The sequence below is a fragment of the Spermophilus citellus genome (genome assembly GCF_964194105.1).
Source record: "Spermophilus citellus genome assembly, contig: SCAFFOLD_58, whole genome shotgun sequence".
NCBI classification, from domain to species: Eukaryota; Metazoa; Chordata; class Mammalia; order Rodentia; family Sciuridae; genus Spermophilus; species Spermophilus citellus.
In genome coordinates this window covers 1,329,895-1,348,437 of record NW_027672891.1, presented here as the reverse complement: position 1 = coordinate 1,348,437, position 18,543 = coordinate 1,329,895, and the positions used below count along the sequence as shown (strand labels likewise).

General features: G+C 54.6%; 1 protein-coding gene and 1 pseudogene across 5 annotated transcripts; one reads left to right on the top strand and one right to left on the bottom strand.

Annotated features, from left to right (window-relative positions):
* The first annotated feature begins 347 nt into the window (after positions 1-347).
* On the top strand, positions 348-4,913 carry LOC308640434 (uncharacterized protein). 4 transcript variants are annotated; one of them, XR_014020273.1, is made up of 3 exons: positions 348-530; positions 875-1,091; positions 4,125-4,913. XR_014020273.1 is itself a non-coding variant. In XM_081312355.1 (3 exons), the coding sequence occupies exons 1-3, from the start codon at positions 355-357 to the stop codon at positions 4,184-4,186; spliced, it is 429 nt and encodes a 142-aa protein (XP_081168481.1). In that variant the 5' UTR covers positions 348-354; the 3' UTR covers positions 4,187-4,913. The 4 variants fall into 4 exon arrangements, 2 of the variants coding, with proteins under 2 accessions (XP_081168481.1, XP_081168480.1); XR_014020274.1 differs by having other exon boundaries at positions 4,122-4,913; XM_081312355.1 differs by having other exon boundaries at positions 348-504.
* A 1,870-nt stretch (positions 4,914-6,783) lies between these two features.
* Positions 6,784-16,319, bottom strand: LOC308640464 (golgin subfamily A member 2-like; annotated as a pseudogene). The gene is made up of 23 exons (XR_014024361.1): positions 16,218-16,319; positions 15,903-15,946; positions 15,721-15,784; positions 15,356-15,415; positions 15,095-15,175; positions 14,199-14,237; positions 13,870-13,932; positions 13,687-13,780; positions 13,487-13,593; positions 11,584-11,642; positions 11,126-11,267; positions 10,552-10,715; positions 10,294-10,381; positions 9,546-9,883; positions 9,198-9,311; positions 8,620-8,865; positions 8,464-8,539; positions 8,178-8,266; positions 7,701-7,919; positions 7,518-7,620; positions 7,317-7,423; positions 7,081-7,237; positions 6,784-6,998 (listed from the first exon to the last, which is right to left on the bottom strand). The product of XR_014024361.1 is annotated as a golgin subfamily A member 2-like (transcript).
* Positions 16,320-18,543: the final 2,224 nt, after the last annotated feature.

Below are 18,543 nucleotides of genomic sequence, written 5' to 3'. Positions count from 1 at the left end.
GGCTCAAAAAAAAAATGAATAGGCAAGTGTGTCCTCGTGGCATACTAGGTTCTAAGTCTCTTCCCAGATCTGTGACTTTGGACAGGTGACTCTTCCGCCTTGGAGTTCACGGTCCCCTTCTGAGAAAAGTGCAGTGCAGTGGGGCAGGAAATCCCCGAGGTTAGGCTCAAAGTCGCAACTGAAAACTGAATCTCGCTCCCAGTCGGGCGCACTGCCCCAGCAGGGCCTGGGGGGAAGGCAAGGCGGCACAGGCATCAGGTCCCACGCTCCTCCCTTCTTCGCCCGCAGACCAAGGAGTTCATCTTATCAGAGCTGCTGGCCAACCTGTACTCCTGCGGGGACCAGAACACACTGATGGAGGAGTCTGCGGAGCAGGCACAGCGGCGCGACCAGATGCTGCGCATGTATCACGCGCTGAAGGAGGCGCTCAGCATCATCGGCGACATCAACACGACCACCGTCAGCACGCCTATGCCCCCGCCCGTGGACGACTCCTGGCTGCAGGTGCAGAGCGTACCGGCCGGACGCAGGTACCAGGGCCGGCCCCCACGGCCCCAAAGCCCCCAAGCCCGGGGCCCGCGGGAGGAAGGCCGGGACCGGGCAGTGGCGCGCCCGAGTCGCCGAGGCGGCTCCCACCTCGAGCGAGGGGCGGAGCGTAGAAAGGGCGGGGCTTAACGCGGGGCGGGGCTTGCCGTGGAGCGCTGGCTGCGGGGCGGAGCCGGATCATTGGTGATGTTAGGGGCGGGGCTTAAGCTCCCTCCACCACCTTGGGGCGGGGCTTGCGTGCATGGGCGTGGCTGGCACTGGGCTGGGGCGGGGCCTCAGGCTGGGGCGGACGGCTCACGTCGGGTTCTTCTGTCCCTGTCGCCCGCAGATCGCCCACGTCCAGCCCCACGCCGCAGCGCCGAGCCCCCGCCGTGCCCCCAGCCCGGCCCGGGTCGCGGGGCCCTGCTCCTGGGCCTCCGCCTGCTGGGTCCGCCCTGGGGGGGGCGCCCCCCCGTGCCCTCCAGGCCGGGGGCTTCCCCTGACCCCTTTGGCCCCCCTCCCCAGGTGCCCTCGCGCCCCAACCGCGCCCCGCCTGGGGTCCCCAGGTGAGTAGGGTCTGACTGCGGCGGGAGAGGCCGCCGGGTGGGCGTGGCCGGGTGGGAGATGAAGTCGAATTCTAGAGCAGCTGCCTGGTCGCCAGAGCCGACCGGCTGCATCCCAGGCACTGGGTCTCCAGTGCCGGAGCCACGGACGTGGGGCCAAGGGCTGGCGAAGCCAGCTGAGTCCCGGAGGTGCTCTTTTCTGGGAACGGCTGTGGGGCTCATCCCACCTGCTCCCTTCTCTCCAGCACTTGCATGGCGCTTCACTCTTTTTTCACTTCTGGCGCCCCAAACATTGCCTTCTTTCCTCCTCTCTTCTCAGTTCTCCATTATGTCCTCCTTTCTCCTGGTGAGCCTTGCTCAGGCCCAGGGACCTGAACCCAGAACCTTCCTCTGTCGACCATGAGGATTGTGTTGTTACACTCAGGGCTACTTGATCCCCCGTTTTCTAGCCCTCTTTTGACTTGTCTGTCTCAGGGTGGTGTCTAGCTTCTGGCCCACAGGAAGAGAGGCCAGGCTGCGACTGTGTGACCAGCAAGGTGTGTGATGTGTGTGTGGGCGTGCACACAGGTGTGAGTGTGAGTGGAACCCAGGCATGGGTAGGACAGGAAGCAGGTGGGGAAGGATTTTGGAAGCCATGGGACAATCTGGTGGCCCTTCCTACCTCCTCTGGACCAATGTGGTAGGGGTGGGGAATGAGTAGGAGTAGGTATAGGCTGTCCCATTCCAGAATTCCAGAGATTTCTAGAGAAAAGTATTCTTTCCTTCCCTTAGTTTTTGGTTTTGCTCCTTTTTTTTTCTTTTGCAGTGCTGGGGATGGAACCCAGGGCCTTACTCATGCCAGGCAGCACTGAGCCATACCCCCAGTCCTGACTTTGCCTTCTTCATCCATGATCCTCTTTAAGGAAGTTCACTCCAATATCTCACTTAGTCTGCCCTATATCCACTGGCACATTCTCTGAGGAAAAACCCAGACCAATAGCATCTGTTTCCAGATAGCTGGAGGGTGGGGCTGGAGTTCTAGCCTCCCATACCCAAATGAAGTTGGCATGGGGCCTGCTCTTTGAGGATATGATGACGAAAGCAGATGGGGTGAAGGCAAGCTGCGTGGCACTGGGCAGGAGCACTGGACTGGGAGTCTAGAAATGCTGGTTCACCCTGACCTAGTTTTAGACAAGTCATTTTCCCTCCCTGGGTCTCAGTTTCCCTTCTACTGAATGATAATTAACTTTCTGCCTTTCTCTCAGGGTTGGTGTGGGGATCAAGGGAGACAAGGGCTGTAGGGATGCCAAACGACACATGTGGCTATAGGAGCACTTTGCCAACTGCCAATGTGAGCTCAGACTCTTATGGGTATTCCACCTGCCCAGGTCCCTGCTGAGGTGTAACATATAAGAACTGTCAGATCAGGTACCTGCTCTAATTCCATTCTCAATGATATATGGGAAACATCTGGAAAATGATGACTCTGCCTGGGGAAGGAGCAGACTGAAGGAGCTTCTTCAAAGCAGCTTGACTTTAGTGGGGAATGGGGCATGATGGAGATAAAGCTCAGGTGTAAAGAATCCAGAGGACATTGGGTTGGGAGAAGACATATGGGCAGATTTAGTGTGGACTACACTAAGGAGAGCTGCTGGCTGGGCAGAGTACAGACAATAAGGAAAGTGTGGATAAGGTGGGGCAGGTTGGAGAACCTTCATAGAAGAGACTGACTTGGGACTCTGCTATAAGCAGTAGGGAGCCATGGAAGGCTCTTGGACAGAGAAATGACAGCTGGGCCCTAGAAAGCAAGCCTTTCCCTTGTAGAGCCGTGCAGTGGCCCTGTGAGCACATTAGGCACAAGAGCGCAGGGAGCTGGTGCAAATGCCTTGTGTGCAGGCAAGCTTCTGTATTGTGACAGCCCACGCGTGTGCTTCAGTGTGCCAAGTGGCTGCATGCCCCAGATCCATGCTGCACGAGCCAACCAGCAAGAGTGTTGGGCACTGGGAGGTGGTTGGAGGGAGGTGTATGCGTGTTGTTTGTGGGCATGTGTGTTAGCATGTGCATGCAGGGCCGTGGGGCCTCACAGCATGTGTGTGCATGCCCGGGCGTGTGTGTGTGCGTGTCCCCTGCCCCCAGGCCTGCCCGACTTGTGCGTGTGAACTGCCCTGTTGATTTCGTGCTGTCTTTCAGAATCACTATCAGTGACCCCTGAGGAATGTCAGCCATAGTAGGTACATGCTCTCAGCCTGCTGCATGAACGGTGTGTCTGACCCCACTGCACCAGCTCCATGCTGGGGGGTGCAACCTGGGATCTCAGAGCAGGCCCCCCTCCCTCTCCCTTCTGCAGCTCCAGACTCCCTCTTCCTTTCTGTCCTCTGCCAGCTGGCTATCTTACCTCCCTTTTTAGCGAGCCTCGGGACTCAGCACCGCTGCCCAATGTCTCCATGGACAGGCTCCCTGCCCCAGATGGCAGATGTGGGTGCTCTCTGGAGCTACCAAGAGGCCAGAGAGCTCATGGTTTATGGTGAACGGGCTGGGACCTTGGAGGAGTTGTGCACACAGTTGATCTCTGAGGAGGCTAGAGGCCTTTGAACTTTATCCTGGGCATTCCACATCCAGCCCCCAGTCTGAGCCAGTAGCTGTGGCATGGCATCCTACTCCTGGCCTGGGAGCTCTGGGAACCAAGTCCTCCCCAGGGCAGGGGCTTGAGTGGACGCTGTGGTTGTTTGATTTCTGAAAGCCTGAGTGTCTTATACACAGTCAGTCCAGATGAGGCAGGGACACAGAGCCCCCTTCCCTGCCTCCTTGTGACAGAAAACAGAGTCCTCAGCCCCAGGTGAAGCAGCTCAGCCAGCCCTGGGTTCCCGCATTTTGGCCTGTTGCTCCTAAGGGTGACCTACACTTTTCAGCCTGGGGAGAGTACAGACAACAGTGTCTGCTAACTTGGGCGAGTCAGTCTCTGAGTTCCACCTGGCCAGGCCACAGTATGGGCCCGGTGACCCCACCTGCCACCATTCCCTGGCTACTGACTCTCACTCTTCTGCTTTTCCCCAGCAGGAAGGGCCCAGCCTCACCTACGCGACCTGCAGCCCCCCGACCAGCTGAGGCTCCCCTCTTAGACTTATAAGTCTGTGGCCACTGGCATCCGGCTGCCTGCCTCCCCTTCCCCCCAGGTCCCCTCAGAGGACTCCTGGGCTTTCCGATCACCAAGGGGCCTCCAGTGCTCCCTCCAGCACCCCTTTTAGCTTTGCCCTCCTGGTTCAAGTCTTCTTTCCAGCCTGGTGGCTGCTGTGGAGGCTAGGGGTAGAACACAGGGTAATCAGAGGTGGGGGTGGCCCCAGGGCCAGGCTCATGTCTGAACTGTGGGAGCACTGCCTGGGTGGCGAGTGAAGGTTGTGTGTGTGGTTAAGCAGGGCTGCCCTGCCTGCACCAGGCTAACTGGGAGCGCTGGCCCAGCCACCTCCAGCTCCTCCATTCCATTTGCCTTCCCTTTCCTATCTGTCCATCTGTCCGTTTCCTCTTTTCCAGAAACCTTGTCCACGCCCACAGCTGTGTCACCTGTCAGGGCGTGGCTGTTCCTGCCTTACCAGCTCTCTCCTTCCTTTTCTCTCTCGTTTTCTCTTGGTTTTCTCTCCAACTGCCAGCCGATCAGGTCAGGCAAGTCCGTCCCGTCCTGAGAGCCCCAGGCCCCCCTTCGACCTCTAACCAGATCCCTCCTATTCCTCGGAGACCTCCCTCTCCAAGCCTGCCTGGACAGCTGCTCTGTGACTTGACAGTGGCCCCCCACCCCGGCCCCAAAGCATCCCTTTTCATCTGTGACTTAGTCTGCCGTAGTGGTGAGCTGACACATCCAGGCGTGACTTTGGTGAAAACTTGTGTCCCTCTGTGGTATTGCTCCTGCCCTGTTCTATAAATATCTATAAATACTCTATACATATACATCTATATGGCTGACTCAGCCGTGCCTCTAGTGTTGGGAATCAGTCACCATGCTATCTCCTTGTGGACTCGTGTGGCCTCAATACAAGGGAATGCTGTCGCCCTGATGTCCCCGGCTCCACAGTGTGCCACCTTCAGTGAGCCTCTCTGTCCTGCTTGGCCTGTGGACAGCCAGCCCCCTCAGCCATCCTTCTGTTGCCGCTCGAAGCATGGGGGCGCTGTGCTGGCAGCTGCTGGCTCTCTGAAGGCCTCCAGTCTTGCTGTCTCTCGGCTGAGAATAAAACTCATTCCTGGATGATGGGGAAACATGTGTCCTCTGCTGGCTTGTGTTCTCTGTGGGGCTTGGGATGGGAAGGTCTGCACACGGGCTGGGTGAAGAAGGGCCATGGCTAGTATGCTGTAAGGAGTGTGAAGGTGGTTAAAGCACCTGGAGGTGAACTTCTCATCCTGTGAACCCGGCTATGGCCACTAGGGGGCAGGGCCACAAACTCAGCCTAGAGGGAGAACCTGTGGCTGGGGTGGGCACTCTGAAGGGACAGCCAGGAGGAAGAGGCTCCCAGGTGTGGAGAGGCCAGGGGATAGTAAGTCTGGACTGGAAGTTGACACCCTTAGGTGTTGCATCCTGTGACCCTTCCCCACTGATAAACCTTGCGTCTTCACACATTAGGACAAGACTGCCCTGAGAGCCCCCATGGTGATCGCCCTGGAATCCTCCAGGCTTCACCAAGCAGGGTAGAGGGGACAGGCTTGGAGGATGGCAGACAGCCCTGCTAGGCACACTTCATGCAGTCCAGAAGCCTGCCCTCTGCTGGCAGGACCACTCCCTGCTTAGTGCTGCCAGCTGTCAGGACCCAGGGAGGCAAACAGGAACCCAAGGCTGAGCGGTATGGCTAAATCCATTTATTCAGAAATAAAAAGCAAAATAAACAGGAGCTGCATCACCAGGGCACCACAACCCCATTCCTGCCTCCTTCCTTTGTCCTATGCTATCAATAAATAAATTTCCCAATCCCAAATAATTATTAGACTCTTCTCTCCATTTGCCAGCTCCAACTATGATACAGGGGGCAGTCCTACCCCAGAATTTACAAAATGATACACAGGTACAATATGTACACTGGGGGAGGGGAGGGGAGGCCCACCCCCCCCAGCAGCCTCTGCCCTGCCTGGCCTACAGTTAGCCTCAACTGTCATAAGGCCTGAGAATGCTGCCCAGTGGCCCTGCCCAAGATATTTCTGAGGATGGGAGCCCTCAGGACTACCTGCGCCCACGCTGCCCTCGCCTAGCCTTCAGTAACCCTAAATGTTTGAAGACCCATGAGAATGCTGCCCAGCTGACCTGCCAAAGTGCTTCTAAGACGGGAGCCCTGCTGAATGGAGGACTGCCCCCGCCAGACTCTGCCCCAGCCCCACCTACAGTGAGCCCCATCTTAAGGGCTGTGAAAATGTTGCCCAACTTGCCTGCCTCAAAGTACCTCTTGTAAGAGGATAGAGCCCCCTAAATGAAGGACTGCTTGGTGAGGGCAAGGGGGCCACCATAGAGCCCTGCCCCTCTAGAAAATTATGAGCCTCTGGCCCTCTTTCTGGAGCAAGAGTCCAGAAATCAAGACTCAGCCCTAGCCAAGGTGGCAAAGGGTCTGCACCTGTTTGTCCCCTATTAGGGGTCTTAACTTGCTAGTCCTAAGGGTAAAAGGGTAACTGGGAAGGAATGGCAGGGACAGGGGGGTAAGGGACAGGTGGGGGAAAAGTCCCTGGCCCCTCCTCCCCGGCCTCCGACTTAGATGACCATGATCTTAGCCTCATCATTGTCATCGGCACAGTAGAAGAAGGGGACGCAGGGGTTGGTGCCCAGGCCGAGGCGTTCCTGGGGGTTCTGGATCTCGCGCAGCAGCTGTATGATCTGCTGCGCAGTGTGGTTCTCAGGGGGAGAAGCCGCCCCAGCCTCTCCTTGTGCTGGCTCCACGCTGTCAGCAAGGCTCACCTCTCGAAGGTCTTTGGAGAGAGGAAAGGCCTCTGAGCACGGGGCAGCCCTCTGCTGCTCCTCCTGTCAGCCTGTCCTGAGGTCTCTACTCACCACCCTGCTTGTCAGTTGCTCCAAATTCCTGGGGGCTTGCTGGCTCTGGAGTGGTGGTCTCAGCAGGACTCTGGGCCGCTGCCAGGAACTTGCCCTGCCACTCGTTGCGCTCCCCCACAAGCTGCAGCACCAGCTCCTGCAGCTCCAGCAACTTGACCTGAAGGGAGAGGTGCTCAGTGCCCCGGCCCCCGCCCAGCCTGCAGGCCTGCAGAGAAGAGATGTTCAGGGGCTCCTACCTTCATCTCCTCCTTGTCCTGGGCCAGCCGGCTGATGTACTCCTCCTCCTCTCGGTGGCGCTCCTTCAGCACTGCCCTCTGATTTTGGTAGAGGGCAATGTATTCTCCTGCAGGGGGGGCAGGGCACAGGACTCAGATGCTGGGGCTCCCCCAACAGGCCCCTATGCAAACCCCACTGCCTTGGGCCCCAGCTGGGCTCACCGATGGTGTCCGTCTCTCCAGAGAGCTGGATGCAGCGATGTTCCAGTTCCTCCCCCCGCTCCTTGAGCTCCACCTTCTCCTGCATGACCTCCAGGAAGCGGCTCTGAGGCCAAAATAGCAGGGTCAGGACTCAGGAGGGAACTGTCCTGTATCTACACTTCCTCTGTTGGGAAAGGCTCTCACCTGCAGCTTCTCCATGGCCATCTGTAGAGCCTGGGTGCTCTCCCCAGACACACAATTGTCCCCACTCCTGGGGACCAGGGCTTGCTCTGTGGGCTCACTCTGGGATGTGGCTTCCAGATGAGCCAGGCGCCGGCAGTGTGTCTGCTGCTCCCTCAGCTGCCTGCGCAGCCGTGCCTTCTCTTCCTCGGCACTGGCTAGAGCCGCATTAAAAAATACCACCTAGAGGCAAGACATGTCCTTTTTATTGAAGAAATGCTCAGGACAAACCAGGGAGCAGAGAGCAGAGCAGCCCTCCCCTGGGCCTCAGTGGGTCACTACTTTTCCTAGGGGGGCACGTATCCAATCCCTGTCTCCACGGGAGGCATGGGTGTTGGCGGAAATGGGAGTGGGAAAAACCAAGGTATCAGGACATCCAGAAGGACCACAGAGGGAGGCAGAAAAGGCGAGCTGGGGAAGGGACAGAAGAGCACAGCTCACCATGGCCTCTCGGCTGTCCAGGTCCTCTGGGATGGTCAAACTGGGCCGAGAAGCCTCCTCCTCCTTTTCTTCCTTGTCCATTTCATCTTCTACTGCAGACAGCCAGAGGGATCCCTCAGACAACCCAAGGGGAGGCCCAGGAAAAAAAGGGTCCATTTCTGACCCCTCACTGTGTACCCCTGGGCCAGCCTCCCCAGAGATTAACAGCACGTTCCGAAGGCTTCCTCTAACACTGTTCCACCACAGTCCCTCTTCAGGCTCCCCTCCTTGGGACGGTTTCACTCACCTTCCCCAGGAAGAGCCAGGAGGCTCAGCTGGGCCTGTAGCTGTTGGTTTTGCTGACTGGTGGCTTCTAGGCGCTCCTACGGATTGGGAAGTGAGTGAGAAGGCATAGAATGGCCAGGTCCTCCACTTAGGGGCCCGGCCTCAGCAGCCCCCTCACCTGGGTCTCCTGCAACTCCTGGCGGGCCATCTCCACTGCCATCTTGCCCTGCACCTCTTCATGCTGCAGCTGGTCTATAAGCTGAGTCTGCAGCAGAACCTGCTTGTGTAGCGCCTCCTTCTCGGAGGTCAGCTGCTGATAGGCAGCCACGTGCTGTTGATAGGCTGCCACGTACTGCTGCAGGTGAGACAGGTACTGGTCTCGCTGCTGTTGCAGATCCTGAGCCTCCTGGCTCTTCAGCTCCACCTGTGGGAAGGCCCTGGGTGTAAGGGCAAATGTCACTTGCTTCCAGTTCTTGATCCCAGCCCATAAGTGACGGTGGTGGTTAGTGGTGGAGGGTAACAGAGCCCCATGCCTCCAACACTTAGCCTCACATTTTGTAACCATCTTTCCCTACCACGGGAACTTCAGGCCACAGATGTGGAAAAGCAAAGAGAGCCACACACATCTGTTAAGTGCACCCTACTAGTGCCCAGTAACTGAAGCTAAAGAAACCAGGGTTAGTGGTGTGAAGCATTAAAGCCTCTCATCATGGCTGTCTCTTCCCCTACAGTGAGGGCACATGGGGCAAGGGTTACCGTCTCCTTTAGCTCTCCCAGCTTCTCCTGTAGCTGACCCAACTTCTTGGCCAGCTCCTTCTTGACGTGCTGCTCTGACTGCAGCGCACTGGTGATCTCCATATTCTCATTCGTCTGAACAGAAAGCAGGAATCAGTGCCATACAATGCAGCTAGAGACCCCAGGCCTGGGTGTCCACCTGCCACAGTCAGAGAGTTATCCCTCCCCCCACAGACACCTGAGCGAGGCTTTAGCTCGCAGGGTGCTTCACAGCCACCATTTCGTGGGGGGCGGGGTGGGGTGAAGGCCAAGACAGAAAGGCCCAGAAGGACCTGATGAGGAAGGCCTGTGAGCCCATGGGCCACGCGCCAGCCTTACGAAGCCGTTCTGTAGCTCCGCCAGCTGCTCCTTGAGCTCACGGTTCTGGGAGAGCGCGCGGCTGATGGTGGTGCGGTCGTTCTGCATGCTCTCCAGGATCTGCTTGCGCTCCTCTGCCTGCTCGCCCCAGAGCTCCGCAGCATGCTGGAGCTCCAGCAGCCGCTCCTCCTGCTCACGATTCAGGCGACTCAGGCTATTGTTATCCTGCACCTGGACATGGAGCTGTCCAGCCAGGTTCTCCAGTTCCTTCTGCAGCTGCTCCACATCTGCCTGCAGCTGCTGCTCTGCCTCTGAGGGCCCTGCTGGGGGCTCCACGGGTGGGGGCTCCACTGAGAAAGGAAGCACACAATAAGGGACTTGGACCTCTGGCTTTTCAGAACCCTCTTCGTGGGTCCACAGCTCTTAATTCAGGCTCCTCACTCCAAACCTTGCCTTCCTAATAGTTCCTCATGCCTACATGATGGTCAATCCTTCAAGTCATTTCCCAATATAGTTCCTTACACTGCCATGCTCAAGTCAACTGTGGGAGGCTGGCAGTAGGCACACTATCCCTCTCCGAAGATGGGGACACACTGCTGGCTCAGAGAGGTGATAAGATTTGCCATACATCTTCTGGCACAGACCCCTTTCCCTCTGCCACAGTGTCCTTGAAATCACTCTTCTCCCTGAGGTAGTCTAAGCCACCCCCCCAAAGCCCTCAGACATACTCCGGCTCCAGGTGACCCTCGTCCCCACTCACCCATCTGGCTCCTCAGTTCTGCCAAGTTGGTCTCCAACTCCTGAACCCGACTCTCACTCTGTTCCTTCTCCTCCTTCAATGTGCGCAGCTGCCTCAGGCACAGGGGGAAAGAGCAGAGGGAGGGCATGGAGGACCCTGGCCCCGACTCCCTCTCTGCCCCCACCTCCAAAAATCCAGAACATGGACCCCTCTCCTGGTTGCACTCCACAGCAGGACGCACCAGGGAAACCCAGTAAGCCATCTGAGGTCAGGCCTCACCTGCTCTGACATCTGCTGCATCCTCTGCTGCCACATGGTCCTCTCTCCTTTCAGGTTCCCTCTGCAAAGCCTACCTGCCCCACATGTTTCTCCAGCTGTGCCCGCTCCTCTACGGCCTGCTGTAACTGCTGGTTACTATCAGGGGCTTCAGACTGGCTAGAGAACTGAAGTGGGGAAAGTGAGAAGTTTAGATCTGGGGAGCCCAGGTGTTTCACATGATGCCTCCATAGGGTGTGAACTAGATCAGTGTACGACTCAGGGTCATTACCACATAATAAAAGTGCTGGCTGAACCCTCAGGAGAGGGATCAGACTCCTGGATAACCATATACAGGAAATCTACAACATGATGGTGTTCAACCAAGATGATTTAAAAATAAAAATTTAAAAAGCTATATCATTGAGATTCTGATTCCACAGGTCTGGGCAGAGCTCCCATTTGTGGATTTTTTAACCATCTCTGGAAGATTCTATGGCAGGACCAGACAAGAACCCAAATTTTCCAGCTCTTGGTTGGAGGCCACCCTGATGACCGCACGGGGCCAGGGCTGGGGCTACTGGGGCTGCCGCCTTACTTGTTGCAGCAGCAGCTCAGACATCTCCAGCTTCTTTTGGAGCTCCTCTGCCCCCAGCTGCATAGCTGCTTTCTCTGCCAGCACCACACGGAGCTTCTCTTCCAATTCTGAGTTCTGCTGCTTCAGGTCCTCGTTATTTATGCTGTAGTCAGAGGCAGCACAGTAAGGAATGTACCAAGAACAGGAAGAGAAATTTCGGTGACCAACCCATTGCCCTTGCCACAGAACCATGGTATTAGAAGGGACTCCAGGAATCAGGAGTCACAGGTGACAGACCACAGAGAAGATACGAGTAGCCTGAGGCTGCCCCAGGAATGAGGCAAAGGCTGGGACTACAGTTTGGCTTTGGACACATCCAAGCCTATAAAACCTCTTCCCCATGTTCACCTCCCACCCTCACCCCCACCCCCACAACCTCACTAAAGTCCTGGACTGCCCATTCTCCTTCCCCTTCCTACTTGTTCTTGTACAACTCCAGCCTGAGGGCATCTCTCTCTTTGGTTAGCTCCTTGTTGTGCTGCAAATACAGAAAACAAAGTCAGGATCTGGACCTGGCAGGCCAAAGAGGCAGCCAGCACTCTAACCACAGTAACTATTCCAGAGTGACACTTCCTCACCCTCAATCACACTTGACAGTTGTCCAAGGCATTGCTAAGCCCAGGGTTCATTTATGTTTTCATGTGTGTTTGCTTTGATTTGTGTGATAGGGAGTGTCTCAAGACGTTATCCCTGCTGGTATTTAACTCCTGGGCTCAACTGATTATTCTGCTCCTCTGTACTTGGGACTAACAGTGTACCACCAAACTCAGCCTTGATTTGTTGTTTTCCTTGTGCTGACAACAAAACCCAGGGCCCAAAGCATGCTAGGCAAGTGCTCTATCACTGAAATACATCCCAAGCCCTCTTGTTTGCTTTGACTTTTATTTATCTGTTTGTTTATTTTTTGGTGTTGGGGATTGGCCCAGGGTTGCTTTATCATAGCCTTTTTTATTTTTTTAATTTTGAGACAGAGTCTCACAAAGAGGTTGGCATTGAACTTGTAATTCTCCTGCCTCAGCTCCCCAAGGTGCTGAGATCACAGGAGATCACCAGATCACCACCCTGCTTGATTACTCATTTGTTTTGAATAAGAACTCAGTAAGGCTCGGCATGGTGGCACACGCTTATAAGCCCAACAGTTTGGGAGGCTGAGGCAGGAAGATCGAGAGTTCAAAGTCAGCCTGCCTCAGCAAAAGGGAGGCACTAAGCAATTCAGTGAGAACCTGCCCCTAAATAAAATACTAAATAGGACTGGGGATGTGGCTCAGTGGTTGAGGGTTGAGTGCCCCCGAGTTCAATCCCCGGTACCAAAAAAAAAAAAAAAAAGAAAAAGAAAGAACTCAATAGGGGAAAAAGATCTAACAGATAAAAGATCTACAATTGTATCTAATACTGGTGCTACTGTTATTACTACTAGCTGTAATTATCTACACTAAGTGCTTTGCCAGGCATCATGCTAATGATCCCACTTTATCTTTATAAACACTGTATGAGGCAGTTACTGGTTATCTCCATTTTGTAGGTGAAACACAGCCTTTAAGAAGCTAAGTGGCCTGTCTGGGATCACTTATGCAGAGCTCAAATTTGAACACCCTGGTCCCCACACAGGGATGGGGGTATAGTTAGAAGAAAGGAAGTTAAATCTGTTGTTCACAATTTGATTGGATAGTACATTCACATAGTCCAAAATGCAGAAGGTACAGAAGTGAAATGTCACTAGGTGTGGGGACACACACCTATAATCCCAGACTTGGGAGGCTGAGGCAAGAGGATTGCAAGTACAAGTCAGCCTTAGCAAGGACCTAAGCAACTTACTGAGACCCTGACTCAAAAAATAAAAAGAGCTAGGGATGTGAACCCCTGGGTTCAATCCCCAGTACTCGCCCCCCCCCCACAAAATAAAGAAGTGAAATATGTCTTAGCCACCCTGTTCCTCTCCCTGAGTTTATGTATTCCAGACATGTTTTATGTATATTACACACATGCCCCCTTCTCTCTCCACAAACGAAAACATACTAAGTTCTTGGGAACCTTCACAGCCCATGCATCATATATCCCTTCTCCTAGCACCTGGTAGAGGCCACAACAGGCTAAGGGCATGGTGGGCTTCCCACACTCAGGGCTCCATATCCAGTGCTCACTGTGCAGAGCACCTGACTCATCCCCAGGCTTCCACTACCAACCACACCACACAAAGCAGCAAGAAACGGCCCATGCTGCATTCTGAGCAGCAAGATGCTCCATCCACAGAAGGGCCCTTTATGCTCACTCCTGCACTGGAAAGGTTAGGCTGCTGGTGGCGGGGCAGGAGGCTGGGCTCACCCTGTCTGCCTTCTTTTGCTGTGTGGAGACAGCAGACAGAGTCCGTTCCAGCTCTCCCACACGCTGTCGGGAAGACTGCAGACAGCCAGCAAGACCCTCAGACTCTCCTGGAATGAGAAGTCGAGATGAAGCCTCAAGAAATTACCCACAGGCCCACCAAAGTGTCAGACTAGAGGCTGAAGAGGTCCCCAGACTCCCACCTGCTTTCTGCCTGACTGTGTTCTGAGTGTGAAACAGGGCTGTCTGTAATTCTGCTTTCTCAGACACCAGAATTCCTATGGTCTGGATGTGAACCTTTCAGAAAAAAACCAAAACAAGTGCTGAGGAGGAGGAAAGAGGTGTTTTCCAGGGAACATAGGGGACACATGGCACTGTCCACTCACCTGCAACTGTTCCCTTAGAGCTCCCTGCTCCTTTGCCAACTTCTCTTGACACACCTTTTTCTCCTAGAGGCAGAGGAAGAAGCAGCTCTTACTGGGGGAGGCAGAGATGGAACAGCAAAGACCATGCCCCAGAGAACCTCAGTGGCCCAAGCAGGCCCACAAATGAGACCTGAGTATGAGGTACCCTGAGTGGGACAGGGTGGGCCACGGGGGGATGGGCAGTGAGCCTTCTCCAAGCTAGGAGTGGGCAGGACAAGACTGTGGCCTCTACCTGAGTCCTACCCCAATCCCAGGAGCCATGCAAGAAGCAAACACAGAAATCACATTACTTTTTCCAGTTGATCCAGAGTGTCTTGGTTCTGCTGTTTCTGCAGGGAAAAAGTCAAAGGAAGGTAATTGAGGTTGATCCCTTTTATGCCACTCTCCAGATCAGGATGGGGCAGGCAAGTGCCAGGGATGGGTCTAAAAGAAGTTGTTAGATCCCATGGGGACATGAACTGACTAATTCAAGCTCCCAAAGAAAGAGAATTTGGGTGTTGACTGGTGTTCGCTCACAGCTATGCAAGGGAGGGGCTGAATCTGAGTTCTCTTTAAAGGACAATACCATAAATCTCCAGAAATGGAGTTGGAGAAACAAAGACAACCCCCTGCAGCTTGTGACTCAGGAGGGTGCGTTCCCTCGGCAACTGAGCACATCCTATGGGCCAGGTAAAATTCTGAACAGTAGTGCTGTAGGAAGAAGAAGGATGGACAAGACCCCTCTTCTCCCTGGTGCTTATATTCCAATGAGCCTTTAAGTCTATGATGCTCAGAGCTGAAAGGGACCTTTGATTCCCTTTAATTCTACCTCTGTGGGAAACTCAAGCCCAAGGAGAAGTGGTTAGTCCAAAATCAAAGAGAGCAAATTAAGGACTGAACCAGGGCAGTATGCGGGGCTCCTGACAGCCATTTAGGCTTAGGCTCCTCCTGGAGCGACAACCTCAGGGCAAGTGGGGCAAGGACTCAAGAAATGGTCTTGAGGAGAGAGAGGACACAGAGAGGGAAGCAAAAGAAAGAGCCATGTGGAATGCTCTATGCTCTGAGGTCTCTCCAGCTGAGACCTAGGCCCCCCAGCACCCCATTCCCCTTGGCACCAGGGGCCCCCAGCCCCTTACTGCAGAGCCCCAAGGGAAACTGGAGCCCAGGATTGGCAGCATGAAACCAGGGGATCCCACTGGACTCTTACCAATTCCTCTATCTTGCTACTGAGTTGTTTGTTTGTTAGATAGCTGGAGTCCAGGGCTACTGCTAGCTCTTGGTACCGGCTCTGAGGCACATGCAGAGAGGAGGAGTTGGAGGAGGGTTGGGGGAAGAGGTAGAGAGAGCATCATTAGGGTTGGGGGGTGTGTGGACTGTCTCAGCTGGCAGCAGGGCACCCAGGCCCCACTGTGGGAGAAGATAGGAGCTGGCCTGCAGGGTCACTGGGCCAAGGGCCAGGGTCACTCACCTCCATATCCTTCATGTTAGCAGATGATGAGAGGCCTTCTCCATTGATGTACGATGTAGACTAGAAGAGATGAGAGGTCCAATGGAGATGCTCATTTCCTCTCAATGTCTAAGCCCTCTGACTTCCTTTCTTTCCTTTCAACTAGCAAAATCTTCCCTGGCCATGTTGGACCCCTATTCCCATAACCCCTTTATGCCAACTTCTCAGGGTTCCTATGCTCCCATCAGGCTTCCCCCTTCCAAGCAGCTCTCATCTGTGTTTTCTGCACCTGAATAAATGATGGCATCAAACATATATATCCAGTCCGTTATCTGAACTTCTCCTCCCCACCTCTGCTCCCCTATGGACCCTAATTTCTTAGGTACCTCAGATACAAGACCATTGAGCTGTTGAGAAAGTTGTCGCAGGCTCTCGGTTGATGAGAAAGTCCTAGAGATGGAGACACAGGGTCAGGGGTAGAGATGGCTCCATGGGAAAAAGTTCATGGGTGGTGGCCATCCCTGACTCCTGTGGTCTAGGGTCTGCTGCCCCAGTAGGAGATACTCACTTTGTTTCATCCATAATATTAGGACCAATGTCGGCATCATGGTTCTGTTTGGGAAGAAACACATGACGTGGTCATTCAACTTCTAGTAAAAATCACCCAGGGATAGGGTGAGCCAACCTCATTCCAATAACTTTCCATCTCCCAAACCTCAAAGAAAAGCTGTGTCTTGGCCTCCCCATCCCAGTCCCCAGGAAGAGCACCTGGCTATAGAGACCAAGCTACCTGAAGAGAGGAGAGTCCGTATGAGCATTATCCTTTGGGAAAAGGATGAGTAAGCACACAGGAAGATAGTGGGCAAAAGGGAAAGGAACAAACCTGAGGTGACTCCAGGCTAGGGAGAGTAGGGCCTGGAGAAGGGACACGGCCAAGTGACACGCTGTCATCAGCAGCTGGTGGTGCAGGAGCAGTGTGGTCTTTGGGTGCCTGTCACAGAACAGAGCAGAGGGAGGGGGTCAGGGGCCATATAGGAGAGAACCTGCTTCATTGCTATGGACACAAGGGTGCAGAGCAGGCAGGACATTGTTTCTGCAGTCAGAGGGATAGTCATATGTGCTGGGAGCACCTGGGGGTATAGATACCGTTAGCCCAGGCTTCAGACTGCTTGGCAGCATTTCCGCCAGCCAAAGATCAAAGCAGGGGCTGCATGACCCCCTTCCTAAATACCTGAGGACCTTGTTCTCCCTGGGGCTCAGCAAAAGGTGGTACAGGCTTGGGCCAATGGCAGCCACAGCAGGTAGAAGGAAAGTGTGGCCAAGTCAGGGAGAAGAAATGCACTGTTCTAGAGAATTACTGTGACCCTAACCCTGGGATTCTGCTGGCCAGAGACTATGGGTGATGGACTTGGTGTCATAGTCTACTCCCCTCACCATAACCTAGTTCTACTAGAAATCACATTGTCTCCATTATTCCCCATTTCTGGAGACACCACTATCTCTACTTAGGGGACTGCAATCCCATCTCTGCATTCCTAGAGTAGAAAACCTCTGTGGGAACCAGTTATTGATGCAGCGAGGCTTTGAAACACAGTAGGTCTTCACCTCCACAACAGAGGGGCACAGGCTGGGTGCACAATCTCAGAACACTAGCACAGACTAGGATTTTTCTGATTAGAAAACATCCCCCTATGTGGCTGGCCCCTCACTAGAGCAAACGCCAGACACACAGCTGCAGGACTTATTGAGGCTCCCACCTCACATGCCACTTTGTATCCTCCAAGTTGACAAAGTAAGTCATAGCACCTGGGTAGACCTGACCACCTGGGTGGGAACAGCTATGATGACTGAAAAACTCTTCAACCTGTCATCCCTCTCCCTATGCCCAGTTCCAAAAGGATCTGGCTCTGTCTTAGCTCTATTGCTCTGGCTTGGCAGATGTCCTTGGACAAGTTAGCTAAAGAGAAAGTTCCAATACAATATCCGATGGAGGCCAATGCCTAGCCCTGTGTACCCAGACCCTGCCCCAGGACTGAGCTACCTGCATTCCTGAAAGGTCCTCTATGACTTCATAATGACCTCATAATGCCTGTTGGTTAACCTCACATCCTTTACAGTTAGTTGATCTGAACAAAATAGCCTCAATCCTTGCAACTATAATGCAAACTCACTTTTTCTTAACCTTACATTCCCAAACGTCAAACCCAATGAAGTAATCAATCAAGAAAATTACAAACTTTTAAGGTCTAATGATCTTTTAGGGATGGACACACAGAGGACAAGACCTAAAAAGTTTTGCTGTTGTTTTGTTTTTTAATCTCTCCCAGTCTGAAAGCACCACACTGGGCATTCAAAAGCTCAAGCTCCACACACCTTCTCTCAAAGTTATTCCCAAATTAATTTTAGTCTGGGATTTTTCAGCAGAACAGATCCCGCTGGGAGAAGTCGTTGAGGAGGGCTGAGCAGCGTGGGCTGCAGTGGGATGGAGAGGAGGGTGGGGCACCGACATACTCACAGGGGATCGGAAGTCCCCGCGGGAACTTCGGTTCTGTCCGGGTTCAGTCCTAGAGAGAAGGCTGAGGGAAAAAGCTTGGTGGGACCGCGAGCCGCTTGGAAAGGAACGGGGAACCGTGGGTGCAGGAGGAGCAGCAGTTGGGAAGTAGGGGTGACCGGACCGGTGCTGCCGGGAGCTACACTCCCGGAATCAGGGCCGTCGGGACCCTCGAGGAAGGAGGGGTTGTGGGAAAGAGTGCCAGGAGGGCTGGGTGGGGGGTGCTGAAGGGGATTTCTGAAAGTCCGGGGAGGAGCTGCAAGGAATAGGGAAAGGGACTAATGCCAGTTCCTCACCCACCTCCTGAGCCCCGGGGTCCGAGGCCCCCGGGCCGGGAGTTTCTGTGGTGCAGGAGGATCCAGGGCGAGGACTGGAGAGTGAAGCCTCAGGTGCTCGGGATGAAAAGAATTCGGCGGCCGCAGCCAGAAACCGTCGCACGAAAAGCTGCGCGCGCGCAGCCCCCGCCCCTTCCCAGAGTGGGCGGGGACAGCGGCTGCGCGCGCGCAGCTTTCTTTGTGACTCCACCCGCCCACCGCGGCTCGCGGTGACCTGGCCACGCCCCTCTCCCCGTCATCTTTCTTGTTAACCAATCAGCTTGGGGAATTTAGGCCACGCCCACCACCCACCACTGACGCCTAGAACCGCCCTGGATTCGCTT